The sequence below is a fragment of the Triticum urartu genome, chromosome 2 (genome assembly GCF_003073215.2).
Source record: "Triticum urartu cultivar G1812 chromosome 2, Tu2.1, whole genome shotgun sequence".
Classification (NCBI taxonomy): Eukaryota; Viridiplantae; Streptophyta; class Magnoliopsida; order Poales; family Poaceae; genus Triticum; species Triticum urartu.
The window spans coordinates 14,665,349-14,682,467 of NC_053023.1; the positions used below are offsets into that span (position 1 = coordinate 14,665,349).

The 17,119-nt window shown below is 44.6% G+C and overlaps 1 protein-coding gene across 1 annotated transcript; it reads right to left on the bottom strand.

Moving 5' to 3' along the window:
* Window positions 1-12,825: 12,825 nt before the first annotated feature.
* On the bottom strand, window positions 12,826-15,590 carry LOC125535158. The gene is made up of 2 exons (XM_048698204.1): window positions 14,702-15,590; window positions 12,826-14,126 (listed from the first exon to the last, which is right to left on the bottom strand). The coding sequence occupies exons 1-2, from the start codon at window positions 15,502-15,504 to the stop codon at window positions 13,079-13,081; spliced, it is 1,851 nt and encodes a 616-aa protein (XP_048554161.1). The 5' UTR covers window positions 15,505-15,590; the 3' UTR covers window positions 12,826-13,078.
* Window positions 15,591-17,119: the final 1,529 nt, after the last annotated feature.

The following is a 17,119-nucleotide window of genomic DNA, read 5'->3' on the forward strand; positions in this document are numbered from 1 at the left end:
GAAGAGATGACCGATAGATTCATCATCAAGAAGATCCTAAGAGCCTTGGATGGGAAATATGATACCGTGTGCACATTAATCCAAATGATGCCCAATTACAAAGGTCTCAAGCCAATGGAAGTAATTGGAAGGATTGTTGCTCATGAGATGTCACTCAAGGATAAAGAGGAACTTCACAACAAATCAAGTGGTGCCTACAAAGCCTCATGTGAAGTCCCCACATCATCAAGTGAGAAAAAAAACTTCAATGAAGAATTGAGCTTAATGGTGAAGAACTTCAACAAGTTCTACAAGAGTAGAAACAAAGATAGAAGCTTCAAGTCAAGGTCCTACAATGACAAAAGATCTTCTAGTCGAGAGCGAAACTGCTACAATTGTGGAAGACCCGGACACTATTCCAATGAGTGTACGGCTCCCTACAAGAGAAGAGAAGATTCTCCAAAAAGAAGAAGCAAAGAATCACCACCAAGAGAGAGAAGGAGTAGAGATGATCGTTATGAACGGAGATACTCACGGAGAAGCAAGGATTCGGAAAGGAAGGAAAAATCATCAAGGAGCTACACAAAGCGAAGACATCAAGCTCATGTTGGTGAATGGGTATCCGGCTCCGACTCCGACAGCCACTCCGAGAGAAGTTATCACTCCGACTCCGAAGATACTCAAGATGAAGGTGTTGCCGGTCTAGCACTTGTGTCAACCAACTCCTACGACATATTTGACTCACCAAATGAAGGAATTGGAAGATGCTTCATGGCCAAAGGTCCTAAGGTAACACACCCCTAGTATGTTGACTTTAATAGTGATGAAGATGACTTGTCAGGTGATGATGATTTGCTTGTTGACAACTCTAGTGATGAATATTATGGTGAAATATCAATTAATCATGCTAAAACGAATGACAATGATAAGGAGAAGATTGAGGCTCTAACTAAAGAACTAAACACTCTTAAGTTAGCCCATGAAACTATCTTTGAAGATCATCGAGAACTTTTAAGAGCTCATGAGAAATTACGCTTTGAAAAGCTTAATCTTGAGCAAGAGCATGAGTTCTTAAAAGCAATCAATGATGATCTTCGCAAGAAAAGTTCTTCTCACATTGCCAAGCGTTTACTTTTATCCACTTACATGCCTCAAGTCAAGACTAGTAACAAGAACAAAAAAGATTCTTCCTCTAGTAGTAACAATGATCATGCTAAATCCAATATTGTTGCTTCTAGTAATTCTCTTGATTCCACTAATGATTCTCTTAGCCAAGTTACACTTGAGCAAGAAAATAGCTTATTGAAGGGAATTATAGAGAAAGGAGTGTACAAAAGCCTTGCCGGGAGTAAGCAATTCGAGGAAATTGTGCGCAAGCAAGGAATGCACCAGAAGAATCAAGGTGTTGGTTTTGAACGAAAGTTCAATGCCAATGGAGTTGAATGGGAAGAAGATCAATACCCCAAGACAAAGTTTGTTCCTCAACAAGAGAAGTATGACCCTTCCTTCAAAGGAACACAAGCTCAAGATGATCTTCCACCACAAGACTACAAGCAAAAAGGCAAGGACAAGCTTCAAGAGGAGATTGATGCATTTGAAGAAGCTCCTAAGACCTTAGTCAAGTGGATTCCCAAGACTACTTCAAGTTCCACTACATCAAGTACGACTACAACTCCAAGGATTCCCATCAAGATGGTGTGGATCCAAAAGAAGAAGAACTAGAGAGTTCTCGAGGGTGACTCCGCCAACATACCTCACTCTTATCATGTTGGCAAGAACAAGTGCAATCAACTTCCACATCTTGCACTAGTTCAAGGAGTCACAAACCCTCTTGTTGGTAAGACAAGGGACAAGGTAACCTAAAGTTTTCATGGACATCATATTGTGTGTGCATCACTCTATGTCTATGGATATCCTTGTTTGTTCCTTGTGGGACTAACCCATGTAGGTATTGAAAGTGCAATTCACTCAAATGGATAGCTCCAAGTGATCTACATCAACATTGAGCATCCACATCTTCAACATCTACATGAAGTCATCATCGATAAAACCCAAGGTTAGTTCATCCCTCTTAGGGGGGATATCACATCTAGGGGGAGCTTTACTCTAAGACTTGAGCTAAAGCAACTCTAAAAGATGTGAATACAACAATGCTTTATGTAAAAGTGGTAACCCCACTCGAGCTTAAACGATGAGTATGACCTACGATCAAGTGTTCTCACTTGACTCCTAAGTCAATATACTCATATATAGATGACCTAGTCATCGCAAATTGCTTGATAGATGCTAGAATTGTTTGTGCATGCTTTTCCACATATTTCATTTGCTATCTTATTGTGTGAGCATGTTGGTTGCATATTTTACTCATTCGAGGACATCCACTTGTTGTTTTGATTGTTTGGCTTTGTTCTTTTGCCAAGTGGATGGACAAGAATGCCTAAGTACCTCCTCTAGCTATCTATGCTTTTCTCGTCTCAAACTCTATTCATGCTGCATCACAAAATTTGATCAAGTCAGATTCGAACCACTCTGTGTGAGGAGCGCTCGGAGTCCCCGATTCGTCATAGACTTAAACTTCCGAAACCTCTTTATGAATCTCGGTCTGACTGATACTCCACTTTTGGTCCTACCGAGTTCATTAAGTTGATCTAGGTTTTCGATCTCGGTGCAACCGATTTGAACTTTTCGGTCACACCGAGTTGCAATAACTGCACACAGTTTTGCATCTCGGTGCCACCAAGTTGTTCCACTCGGTCACACCGACAGGGTCGGGCTATATATAGTGACGGGCAAAATTTTGGAAATTTCTCCGAAACCTCTTCGCCCGCGCATAGCTCGCTCTGCCTCCTGGGTCTCCGGATCGTCTTCTCGCCGCCAGCCGCCTCCAGTCGCTGGTCTCCGTCGCCGTCAACGGGAATTCTGCCCCGCCGTTGCCGCCGTAGCGAGTCTCCGCCGAACTAGGGTATGGACTCGATCTTTGTGCTATTCTCCAATCCGATTCCTAGCACATTGTGATCATCATGATTCTTGCCACGTTTGATAAACTCCTATCCAGTCAATGAACTCGTAGATTAGGTTTAATTCGAAAATTTTAGGGTTAGGTTTCCGCCGAAACCATCTCGGACCCACCGAGTTGAAAAACTCGGTCCCACCGATCTGGCTTATGCCATTGCACAAGTGAAACTCGGTCTGACCGAGAGTCACTTATCGGTGCGACCGATTTTGGAATTCTGTGAAACCCTAGCAGTCTCGGTGCCACCGAACTGTAACTCGGTCTGACCGAGTTCACTAGTTCTAGTGCCAAAACTGCTTCGGTGTCACCGAGTTTGAAAATCGGTAGATCCGAGATGATTTTAGTGGGAAACTAAAACTAAGTTTTTGAATTAATCTTTTGCAAAAATCTCTGCTTTTTGTGATGCTCATCCACTCTATCTCATCTATAATCTATTCACAGGGTCAGCAGTCAGTTTGCAACATGTCTGATCAAAGTGATAGCCAGAATTTGTCTGAGCAGCAAGTTGTGATGAGTGAGGGCACTAGTCCCTCAAGTTCTTCAGATGATGGCAGCAGGAGTACCCCCAGCAATCTGCCTAAGGCTGCCACACGTCAAAGGAAGAAAAGAACTTCTGATTCTGAAGATGAGGACTATGTGGCAGAGGAAGAGGCCACATCAAAAAGAGTTGAGCCAGCTCAAGGCACAAAGCCAGGGCTGAAAGTCAAAAGGCCAGCAGGCAAGCAGCCCATGTCAAAGGCAAGGGTTTCAACTTAGAAGCCTGCACCTGCTCCCATTGAGCCCATTGCTGCTGAGGGCAAAAAGAGGAAAGAGAGGGTGAAGAAGACTGTGGCTAGAGTCCTTGGCAAGGCCTCCATCATGGAAGATGAGGAGGAAGAAGAAGAGGTTGCTGCACCAGCACCCAAGGCAGCCAAACTTATGGGAGATGCCATAAGGTCAGGAATAGCTGCATCTAAGCCCAAGGAAGCACCCAAGGCTGCATCTAAGCCAAAGAGTGCACCCAAGAGAAATACAAGGAGTATACCTGCTGCAGAAAAGAACAAGGCCCCAGTGCCTGAAGCTACTGAAGAAGAGGAAGAGAGTGTCCTTAGAAAGCTCAAGCCCAAGATCCCAGACCACAACGATGCTCATCCTGTGGCTGAGGATATGAAGCTCAGGAGAGATTCAGGGCTGAGGAAGTGGAGAGAAGCAGATCCGTATGCTTCTAGGAGAAGGACTGCCGTGGATTACAGATTTCACACCAAGGAGCAGCAAGATTTCTATGAGACTGTTTTGCTTGACAAGAAGCCAATAGTCTATGACATGAGATGGGTCGACTGGACCTACATGAAGGAACATGAAGAGTACTACCCCGGAGTGTACGACAGCTTTAGTGCGTGTGGAGTTGCAGACTTTGTTGGGCAGAAGCTCACAAAGTGGAACAAGGAGCTAATCATGCAATTCTACTCCACAGCACACTTCTACCCGGATGGGAGGATCACATGGATGTCTGAAGGTACAAGGTACCAATCCACTATTGAGGAATGGGCGAAGTTGATCAATGCCCCAGAGGAACAAGCAGATGACTTTGACATTTACGCCAAGAAGAAGATGGATCATAACTCAATGTCCAACATGTACAAGGAGATCCCGAATGAAGCACTTGACACATTCAAATTTGGCTCAGTGCATTACCTTCTCTCAGGACTGCCTACTATCAATTGGATACTAAGGCACACTCTGTTGCCTAAGTCTGGAGATCACAAGATGATCAGAGGTCACGCGATCAACTTGCTTCATGTCTTTGACGTGCCTCAGAAATTCAAGGTCATGAGCCTTATAGTGGAAACAATCAAGAGGACTGTAGCAGACCAGAAGAGGAGTTGTGGGTATGCCCCACAGATTCAGGAGCTCATCAACTCCAAGATGGGCACGGGCGTATATTTATTGGATAAGGAACACCTGCCCATCCGTCCAGATTTTGAAGATAACCAAGTGGTTATGACTGAGAATGAGCCCTCATCTGCCCATGCACAAGCTAAGAAGGAGAAGGCGAAGAAGGAGAAAGCCGCCAGGATGCCTACTCAAGAGGAGGCATCTGAATATTTTCTGAAAACCAAACAAGAGCAGCTTGGTTACCTGATAGCATCCACCCTGCGGATTGAGCAAGGACTTGCCACCCTGACTCAGAACCAGGCAAGCTTGGAGAGGATCATGGAACAGAGGTTCTATGACTTGGACATCAAGGTGACTGAGATATAGACTACCGTGGAGCAGCTCCAGGATGACATGAACGAGAGGAGAGGCAGGACCACGACTGATACTTTTGCCAGGGTGCCACGAGGTCCGAGGTCGTCTGCACTGCCAGTTCCTGACACCAGAGCTACAACGTCTGCACCAGCTACAGCCTCAGTTCCACCAGCTCCAGCATCCACTTCAGCCTCAACTCCTACCACATCTACTGAAGGCTTCGTCCTTGGCGTGCTCCAGACTCCACCACCACCTAAAGATCAAGCCTGAGCGTCGACTTAGCACTATGCATTTTCTAGGAACTTTTTGGTAACTTGTTGCCAAAGGGGGAGAAAATGTATAGATCATAGGCTTCGAGAGAGAGTATTGCCTTTTTCTCTCTTGTTTTATTTGGTGGTTTTTCGAACTTTGTTTGCTTGTGTGTGAGATACTACGTCCTTATGCCTGTGAGACATCGATGATCATGTGTTTGATCATAAGCTACACTTAATATTTGCTTAATGTTTGCTTATTGTTATCTTTCTATCTATCTCTTGTGATCATTCACTATTCTTGGTGATGGGTGCATGTATTTCATTCTTATCATTTTAAGCGCTCCACCAAGATGTATGTGACATGGAAGAGTAACCCATAATTCTAACTCCTTGTGCATTTGTAGTCCAAAGAAAATTTTAAATATGCACAAATTTAGGGGGAGCTCTTACTTGTCACATACTTCTCAAAGCGACGATGTACTTCATGATTATTATAATTTGTCGAAGCTTTGATCTATATGTTGTCATCAATAACCAAAAAGGGGGAGATTTGAAAGTGCAACTATCCCTAGGTGGTTTTGGTAATTCATAACAACATATAGCTCATTGAGCTAATGCTATTCCAAGATGATTATTTCAGGAAAGCTCAATGATTGGCATGGCATGGATGTGAAAGTGGAACCCTCAAAATGCTAAGGACAAAGGATTGGCTCAAGCTCAAAAGCTCAAGACTCTTCATTTTATATTTTAGTGATCCAAGATCACATTGAGTCTTTAGGAAAAGCCAATACTATCAAGGAGGGATGAGGTGTTGCTTAATGAGCCTCTTGCTTTATGTGCTTGGTGATATGCTCCAAAATCCTCAACCACTTTTCCATAGCCACAAATGACCTAAACCCTAAGCCAAACTCGGTCATACCGATTCTGCAATCCGGCGCCACCGAGTTTCACTTGTCATTTGCCACTGCCAAACCCTAGCAATTCGGTCCTACCGATAAGGATCTCGGTCTCACCGAGATGGGGTTGCAAACTCTCTGTTTCCCTTTCGTAACTTTTTGGTCTCACCGAAAGAGCGAATCGGTCCCACCAAGTTTGCAATGTAAACTCTCTGTTTCCTTCTTGTAACTTTTCGGTCTCACCGAAAGAGCGAGTCGGTCCCACCGAGTTTACCTGACCAACTCTCTGGTTAGCAAATTGCCAAACTCGGTCTCACCGAGTTTGTGCAATCGGTCTCACCGAGATTACGTTATGCCCAAACCCTAACCGAATCGGTCCTACCGAGTTGCATGTCAGTCCCACCGAAATTCCTAACGGTCACTAGGTTTACTATTTCGGTCAGACCGAGTTTTCTGATTCGGTCCCACCGAGATTGGTAGATTGTGTGTAACGGTTGGATTTTGTGTGGAGGCTATAAATACCCCTCCACCTCCTCTTCATTCGGAGAGAGAGCCATCAGAACACATACATCATTCCAACTCATATGTTCTGAGAGAGAACCACCTACTCGTGTGTTGAGACCAAGACATTCCATTCCTACCATATGAATCTTGATCTCTAGCCTTCCCCAAGTTGCTTTCCACTCAAATCTTCTTTCCATCAGATCCAAATCCTATGAGAGAGAGTTGAGTGTTGGGGAGACTATCATTTGAAGCACAAGAGCAAGGAGTTCATCATCAACACACCATTTGTTACTTCTTGGAGAGTGGTGTCTCCTAGATTGGCTAGGTGTCACTTGGGAGCCTCCGACAAGATTGTGGAGTTGAACCAAGGAGTTTGTAAGGGCAAGGAGATCGCCTACTTCGTGAAGATCTACCGCTAGTGAGGCAAGTCCTTCGTGGGTGATGGCCATGGTGGGATAGACAAGGTTGCTTCTTCATGGACCCTTCGTGGGTGGAGCCCTCCGTGGACTCGCGCAACCGTTACCCTTCGTGGGTTGAAGTCTCCATCAACGTGGATGTAGGATAGCACCACCTATCCGAACCACGGGAAAAACATCCGTGTCTCCAATTGCGTTTGAATCCTCCAAACCCTTCCCTTTACATTCTTGCAAGTTGCATGCTTTACTTTCGCTGCCAATAAACTCTTTGAATGCTTGCTTGAATTGTGTGATGATTGCTTGACTTGTCCTAAGATAGCTAAAATCTGCCAAGAACTAAAATTGGGAAAAGGCTAAGCTTTTATTTGGTCAAGTAGTCTAATCACCCCCCCTCTAGACATACTTTCGATCCTACAGAGTACAATAGTGATCTACGAGTAGATCACTGGACATCAGTCAATATTATCCTTAGAGGACTAAGGAAATATTTCTTGGTTATGAAGGTGATAAAGAGTTCGTCGTAAAGAGTTACGTCGATGCAAGATTTGACACGGTCTGGATGACTCTGAGTCTCGATCTGGATACATATTGAAAGTGGGAGCATTTAGCTAGAGTAGCTCCATGCAGAGCATTGTAGACATAGAAATTTGCAAAATACATACGGATCTGAATGTGGAAGATCCGTTGACTAAACCTCTCTCACAAGCAAAACATGATCACACCTTAGTACTCTTTGGGTGTTAATCACATGTTGATGTGAACTAGATTACTGACTCAAGTAAACCCTTTGGGTGTTGGTCATGTGGCGATGTGAACTACGGGTGTTAATTACATGATGATGTGAACTATTGGTGTTAAATCACATGGCGATGTGAACTAGATTATTGACTCTAGTGCAAGTGGGAGACTGAAGGAAATATGCCCTAGAGGCAATAATAGAGTTGTTGTTTTATATTTCCTTATATTATGATAAATGTTTATTATTAATGCTAGAATTGTATTAACCGGAAACTTAGTACATGTGTCGATACATAGACAAAACACAGTGTCCCTGGTAAGCCTCTACTAGACTAGCTCGTTAATCAAAGATGGTTAAGTTTCCTAGCCATAGACATGTGTTGTAATTTAATGAACAGGATCACGTCATTAGGAGAATGATGTGATGGACAAGACCCATCGATTATCTTAGCATAATGTTCCTAAAGTTTTATTGCTATTGCTTTCTTCATGACTTATACATATTCCTTTGACTATGAGATTATGCAACTCCCGGATACCGGAGGAATACCTTGTGTGCTATCAAACGTCACAACGTAACTGGGTGATTATAAAGATGCTCTAGAGGTATCTCCGAAGGTGTTTGTTGGGTTGGCATAGATCAAGATTAGGATTTGTCACTACCGAGTATTGGAGAGGTATCTCTGGGCCCTCTCGGTAATGCACATCATGATAAGCCTTGAAAGCAAAGTGACTGATGAGTTCATTACGGGATGATGCATTACGGAATGAGTAAAGAGACTTGCCGGTAACGAGATCGAACTAGGTATGAAGATACCGACGATCGAATCTCGGGCAAGTAACATACCGATGACAAAGGGAATTACGTATGTTGTCATTGCGGTTTGACCGATAAAGATCTTCGTAGAATATGTAGGAACCAATATGAGCATCTAGGTTCCTCTGTTAGTTATTGATCGGAGATGTGTCTCGGTCATCTCTACATAGTTCTCGAACCCGTAGGGTCCGCACGCTTAACGTTTGATGACGATTTGTATTATGAGTTATGTGTTTTGGTGACCGAAGATTGTTCGGAGTCCCGGATGAGATCACGGACATGACGAGGAGTCTCGAAATGGCTGAGAGGTAAAGATTCATATATAGGACGATAGTATTCGGACACCGGAGGTGTTCTGGGGTTACCGGGTGCGCCCCCATATAGGCCGATCTAAGTGGAGAAAGGAAAAGGGGAGGAGGAAAGGAAATAGAGGGAATAGGATACCGCCTTCCTTTCCCCTCTCCCCTCTTTCCTTCCCCTCTTCGGAGATAAGGAAAGGGGGAGGCCAAATTGGAGCGGAGGCTCTATACTAGGATTCCTCCTACTTGGGGCGCCCCAAGGCTGCTCCCCTCCCTTTCCCACCTATATATACATGGGGAGGGGGCGCCTAGAACACATACCAACAATTGTTAGCCGTGTGCGGCGCCGCCCTCCACAGTTTACGCCTCCGTTCATATTCACGTAGTGCTTAGGCGAAGCCCTGCACGGATCACATCACCATCACCGTCATCACACCGTCGTGCTGACGAAACTCTCCCTCGACCCTCTGCTGGATCAAGAGTTCGAGGGACGTCATCCAGCTGAACGTGTGCTGAACTCGGAGATGTCGTACGTTTGGTACTAGATCGGTTGGATCGTGAAGACGTTCGACTACATCAACTGCGTTAACCTAACGCTTCCGCTTTCGTCTACGACGGTACGTGGACACACTCTCCCCCTCTCGTTGCTATGCATCTCCTAGATAGATCTTGTGTGATTATAGGAAATTTTCGAAATTGCATGCTACATTCCCCAACAGTTTCATGTGATTTTTTCACTCAATTTAATTCACTAGTTTGCTTGGCCGAATAAAGCATTTCCTGATGTTTGCTAGCTCTTGTGACTATTTTATGCATTCTATACAATGCAAATCAGTGCTCATGAATCATTACGCTTACATTGCCGAGTGCATGTATTTTGATCTTTTGGTTAACCGAAGAAACGGAACCGTTATATTATGGTTAACATGGTTCGGTTTCTTAACTTTGTGTGCTTGTTTCGGTTTCCATTTCTTCAAAACCGAAATTATAAGAAACCGAATGAACCGAACCATATTAACCATATAAACCGAACGCCCAGCCCTGCTCATGAGCTTGGTCCAATACATGACAGTTACCAACCATCTTGTAATCATGGAACTGCTCCATAGCATACATATCGCTTCCAGCATCGATTGCGCCGAACTTAGCTTTGAGCGCATCCCACAGGTTCTTGGCCACCGCATATGAAGATATGTGTCAACCAACTTGTCTCTTATCACACTTAGAACGGCTCCCACAAAGACAGTGGTTGCCTCCCTGAACGCCTTCTCCTATTCAGGAACAATTGTTCCCACAGGAGTCACATCACCGACCCAGAACATGTTCATCGCTGTGAGCCAGAAGGTGGTTTTGATCTCAAAATGCTTGAAATGTGTTTCTGTAAATGGGACCGGCTTCAAAGTAGTGACAAAGCCTTAAATCAAAACGTGCCTAAAATAAGGTTTTGGATTGCTGGATATATTAGCAATTTTTGATTAATCTAATCCATGAGTAAAAAGTAACATGACATTCATAGTATACAAATCATACCGAAATCTAAACATGTGAGCACGCACAGTACATAGAACCAAAACATCTATGAACAGAGCATATACAACTGGCACATGAACGAGCAAGTAGGGGATGAACAAATCATACCCTCCAATAGGCTAGGCAAGGCTGCAGCGGACACAACGACTTCAACCTCTTCCTCGACCTTTTTTCTTGGCGGCAGCGTCTTCAGCCATGGGGTCATTGTCGTGGAAGTAGTCGAATCAGAGGACGAAGACGAGGATTGATCAGGAGCAGTCACGCCAAGACGCTCCCCAAAACCTTATTGCTCTTCAACCAGTGCAGGATCTCAAAGGACAAGGTTCCAGAGGCCTGCTCTCCCGTCCAGTCGTGCACGCGGCCGGCGTAATTGGATCGCCTGAAGCAGCACAAAGCTTGAAACAGTAGAGGACGACTAGGGTTGCGCGAGGAGGGAGTGAGTGTGTTGCCTGATAAAATGGCCTACGGCCCAATCTCATACACATCCGTTAGTGACTCGTTAATTAACCTGAGATTAATTAACCATTCTTGACCCGCAAAAACAAAGTGTGAGCATAGGTCTGAGCTAGGCTCGGCTCATTCACAAAACACGGCGCACCCGCGGCGGGGGGGGGGGGGTGGCATGACGTGGTTGGCAGCGGATGAGGAGGAGCGTGCGCGTGTATCACTCCTCTTCTCAAGCTTCCAAGGGCATGTGGTAGAGCAACTCTTATAAAAGGGACTCTACTCCTCAACTTATGAGGTGGTACTAAACTTTTCACCACCTGCCATACACATATACGGGCCTTAGAGATTAACATGAATTATTGTTTATTATGGGCCAAAGCCCATCTATAGTTTAACAGTTTGTTCAATAGGAGGAGACGTCTGAGACAAAGAATACACTAGAGCCGGTTACCTTTTCTATGTAGAAAAAAGGTAATCCCACTATTTGCTTATACAATGTCACTATAAAAAATACATTTTATATCTATATAAGGCCACCAGCAGTAATCGAAACAAAGTGAATGAAATTTCCTTGTACTAGCAATATGTTTAGTACTTGCATGCATGCATTTATAATGACACTCCACTCAGTTTTCTAGGCGCCCCCTCCTAGGTCGTGCGCGTACCCCTAGGTCGTCAATTTGACCAACTAATACAAATCATATACTATAAAAAATATACCAACATAAACTTCGGAGTTTCTACTTTCAAAAGGTATAATTTTTGTGTTATATAGTTTATATTAGGGTGATAAAATTGGCAACCTAGGTATACGCACAGGACTTGTAAACTGAAACGGAGGTAGTATATAAAAATGAAGGGAGTAATATTAATGAAAATGGTGTGTCTGTTTTTCTTGATGCACCCGGTTGAATAGCCGGCTCCTCTAAAAAAAAAAGCTGTCTACGGACACGTATATTTGGGGTGTCCAATTTAAAGGTGAAATTTCCAACGGGCCTTACAAAAATCTGGAGTAGCATTGCTTTCAACGGAAATTTCAGTTAAACTTTAAGGTAGCTAGATTTTTGTAAGAGGAAAATCCAAGTAGACGAGCTATTGCTTTCAACGTGCGGACGTGCTGCGACTGTCTGCGTGTGGGAAGCAAAACAAGACGCTGGCTTTGAACAAGTGTCGTCGTCACATGGACGGCATCCAGGCAGCAGCTTTCTTTCGTTTTCCTTTTTTGTCTTTTCAAATTCAACGGTCGCACTTTCCCCTTTGGGCTAGCGTGACATCTATCCCGACAAAGCCACATTAATCTGTAACCATCGTGTGGAATTTGCTGTCTCTTACGCTAGCTAGCTCCAGCCCAACCGTTGTGCTTGTGCTGATGACTTTTTTTTACCTTTCAGTAAACCCTTTCTCAAAGTCGGCGGAAGATGATTTCTGGCAGATTGTCATGTAGTCCCGTCTTATGTACTCCCTCTTATATTAGTTTACAAGAGGGAGTAGTTATGTTGATTCTACTCCATCTCTGTAAATACCATTTGTAATACTGTTTGATTTTAATGAAATTGGCTGGTTTGGAAAAACTCTGCACTCTTTTTCTGGGTAAAAAGAAGAAAGACAAAGAATTGTGTGTTTGTGTGCGCGCGCGAGGAATTTCGCTTCGCATTGTAACTTGTCGAACTTGGTCACATATATATGGGGTAAGACTGTACATGGAAGACGAACAAAACATTGCATTTCCCTACAGTATAAACATACACTGAACAAACACTATACACCAACCAGCTCTGAATCTTGCTAATACTGCAAGCAGGCTTATGACCTGAAAAAATTATTACACAGACTGAACCCTTTTGGTAACACGGCCGGATCACCACAAACTGCTCTTCACTAATGCTAATGTGGTAGTACGACAAATGCGCCGACCCTGTACAAGTGTGGTGCCCTTTCATCATTACTAGCAGGCTGTTATCTCTCAAAGAATTCACCTATCTTCTCTTCCAACCACACAGCAGTATACATTGGTTTCCCAGATCTGGCCTTCAACCAGGAAGTCCGGTGCGAACTGGACTTTTTCTGTAAGAAGTTCTCATAATTTGGAACAATCAACCCCACAATCTCCCGACGCAGTGTCACCTTGAGCACAGTACGAACTTTCCATGTCATCTGGCTATCACATATGGTAAAGAACTCTTCAAGAAATCTCTTCAGAGAATCAACACCCAAATATCCCACAAGCGGGACCCAACATTCGTCAAGGTAGCTCTGTATGTGCTGATGGATCAGCGAACAGAGACCCCTCTGCAGTTCTTCACTGGAAAGGCATCCTCCGGGATGATACTTCAGTTGATAAACAAAATCCATATTATTCAAGATGTATATGTACCTTTGACCCTTTGCTGGGAACATTGCTTTTGCATCTTCACTGAGCTTGGAGGCCCAAGCATAGATCATGCTAAGCTCAATAGTCCAATCCCCAGTGCCAAGTACAAACTGCATCATGTCCCCGCTGCGATAGAAAAATTCCAGGTATCGTACAAGAAGAACGGTTGCTGGATGGATGGCACATTCTCTGATGCGATGCATGTCACTGGTAGTCCCCTCAAGCATTCCTCTCAAATCAACCACCATCTTGCGAAAAACATGAGCAACCACATCATGCATGAACTCAGTACTGCTGAAAGTCAATTCCCTTATGGTATATAGGACATCGGCAAGTGCATCAAAGATGGTTGGCATTTGCGATGCATGATCAGCAGACCACCTTGCGCTGCTGAATGAAAGTGCAACATCAAGGAGCTCTTCTACAGATTGCCCGACAACCTCTCGAAAGCAGCATTCCTTTTTGACTTCCTGGCATGACTTCCAATTCTGCCCATCTAATTCAAGCCAGATCAGCTGAATAAGTTTTGCAGTAATTTTCATCTTCATGACAGAAGTCCCAGTCGATCTGTCTGTCAACACAAGAGGAGCGTCATTGATAATCCAACGGTTCTCCTCAACTATGTCAGACAATCTGTTTCAAGGACAAGAATACAAGATCAAACTTCAGAATGTAATGCAAAGTGCGTACATAGTTTCAGAGAGCATCATATGTCAATTATAAAGCACCAAAGTCAATCTTATCTATACCAAGAACATCATTGTTGTTCTACACGTCGCATGATGCTATCCATGAAACCACATAATGCCATAATGTAAAGACAAAACATATAATAATTCAATGACAGATGTTCTCATGCCAGTATATGTAAAGATAACTGAAGCAAAAGCATCATGTAGTAAAAAGCAGGGCACACTAGGGTTATATATAGGAGAAAAGCTCCACTGTTAAACCCAAAATCTAAAACTTGAACTCAAACAGGTTGCTCTCAATTCTTTGAAACATTGGATCCATCTTACTTTACCCCACTTGGGTAAGAAAAAATACAAGGCAGAGAATACATTTACTTAAGTAGTAAGTGAAGTACTACTAGTATTGCAAAGGTCGGAGACTCGGAGTAGAAAAGTTTGACTTTTTTTTCTCTACTAGGATATGAAGAACAAAAACTGTGCCGAATCAAATCAACTGGTACTTGACGAATTAATTACCTGTGGAATCCATCAGAGTTGTTGGCATCTCTGAACGCTCTCTGAAGCAATTCAAGGAATTCAGCTTGGGTTAACCCTGAATCCATGTCTTGGAGCTGCTGGATGAAGTCGGGGAGGATGAGACAGACGTCCCCTGCTTCGAGGAGGTGGACGGGAGTATACCACAAGTTATTGGTCTCGTCGCCGTTGGTGCTTGACCCGCCCCCGTCGGAGTCGGAGGAGTCAGCTTGGGGTGGACTGACGGCGGGGATCGGAGGGGTGCTGTCTGCCATGAAACTGCGGATGGCAGCAGCAACCTGGGCAGCGTCCAGTATGCCCCCGGTGATGGAGAGTGTGGGAGCGAGGCGTGGCTGCTCCGGTTGAATCCGCGGAGGCGGAGCCGCAGGGATCTGGCGGGGTCCATCAGGGTCGTCCTGATGGGCCAATCGGGGCGGATGCCTCAGCACAAGGACGATGATAAGAGCGGCGAGGACCGCGGCGAGGCCTCCGTAGTCCCGCAGCGAGCCGCACGAATCCACGGCAACTCCGAGCGCGGCGCACAGGTAGAGGAGGGCGGCAAACGGGCCGCCGTTGTAGGGACGTGCCGGACGAGCGCGGGGGTGGTGAGGAAGAACGGCACGGCGGTCCGCCTGAGCATGCCGGAGCCCGGGGGCGGGGCGAGGCGGCGTGCCCGCGGCCACGGGATGTGGTCGGCCTGCCGCGCGATGCCGATACCGGGAGCGGGGGCGGGGAGGCACGGGGAGGTGGTCCGGGCTCGCTCTCTGGCGCCCAAGGCCTTCCGCCGCCGCCGTCGCCGTGGCCATCGGAGAGAAACAGGGGAGAACCAATGGATGGGTTATTCTTGGCCTGAGAAGAGGAAGGCGGTGAGGAGGAGACGGCCTGGTGGGCGGCTAAGTATAGGCGAGCACTGGACTGGCCCCACTGACAGTCGGCCGGGATTCGCTGGGCGGAATGCTGGGAATATTCGATTCGTGATGGAGCGGCCGACGATCTAGAACGCCGGAGACAAGTGTCATGATACGTAGGCTGATCAAATCTTTCCTGTGATTCGGCAGCTTACAGTCCCGTACGCCTCTTATCTGACCATGTCTACCTTATCAAATCTTTCCTGCGATCCGGCAGCTTGACTTGGAAATAGTTGAGCGCAGTGGGAGGCGTACGTCATCTTTCTCGTACTATTTGATTTTTGAGTTAAAAGCATTGAGGGTCCTAGAACTTGTTTAGAATGTGATGATTTGATCCTAGAACTTGCAAAATGATCCTATACAGTCCCACAACTTGCATCGGATATGCAACTTTGGTCCTGGACCAATCACAGCACGACAAATGGACTCCTCGGGCCCGAGCCGGTCAGCGCGCGTTTTTGCAAATAGCCTCCGCCTTTCCTTGAAATCAACCCGCACTCACTAACTGGACATCCACGGGGGAGCACCTGAATTAATTATGTCGGTGGGAACTCCTGTAGCTTAAGCGCAGACATGCAAACTGTCTCTAGTTCTTTTTCCTGAACTTAAGCATGTGCTCTTTGATCCTGAGATAGCATTGTCGTCTCTTGCCCTATCATGCACCCTTTTAGTTAAACAGACATGCAAACAAAATATTCACTCAGGAAAACATCAATAAATATGATATGCTAGCAGAAATAATTCTTTAGCAAATCCTCTAGATTTTTCAGAGACGTGCTTGCTTATTTATTCAATCAATAATCAAGTGTATAAGCTAGCAGGTAGTGTTCTAAAAACAATTTCCTACATGAACAAGCTTGTGTAGCTAACTATACAACCCTATACAAACTTTACTGAATGTGTATATGACAGGTTTCCATTTGCGACGACCTGCAAAGGTTAAATGGCCTGAACCTGATTCATGTTGCACATATATATCCTCCACTGACATTATGTACTTTGCTGCTACAATGTACACTAACCATGATATTTCTTCCTCTGTTATTGTCAGAATTGCAATCTGACCACTTCCCCCTAATCATCTTTCATAATCCGACATGAGCATAATCCCACACTGAATGGTTTTGTAACTGCTACAATGCTGTTTTAGCATGATAAAATAGACAGCTCCTAATTGTTGTCTCACACACTGGAATAGACTAGATGATACCCCGTATGTTGTTGCGGGAATATTTTGCAACATATTTCAATGTGATTCGTTGTATGAATAATGAATAACTGAAGTAATAATATAAAAAGCTAAAACTGAAAATACATATAATTTATTATGTTTGATTACTATATAATTGTAAATTTTTTAATTACATCTAAATAGCATAGTAGAATGAAAATTCTCTTGGATGTTTGCATGTTGAGATGAGTCTTTTTTCATGCATGTTTAATGATGAAGTGACATGCTTGCATGTTGGGAGACGTATGATAGTGGAGATGGGCCTTTTCTCATGCATGCTAT

Bases quoted from the DNA above. Each gene is read 5' to 3' on its own strand.
- LOC125535158 (XM_048698204.1), bottom strand. From the start codon at position 15,504: ATGGCCACGGCGACGGCGGCGGCGGAAGGCCTTGGGCGCCAGAGAGCG. The intron at 14,127-14,701 runs GTAATTAATTCG...TCCTTGAAACAG, and splicing joins AACTCTGATGGATTCCACAG to ATTGTCTGACATAGTTGAGG.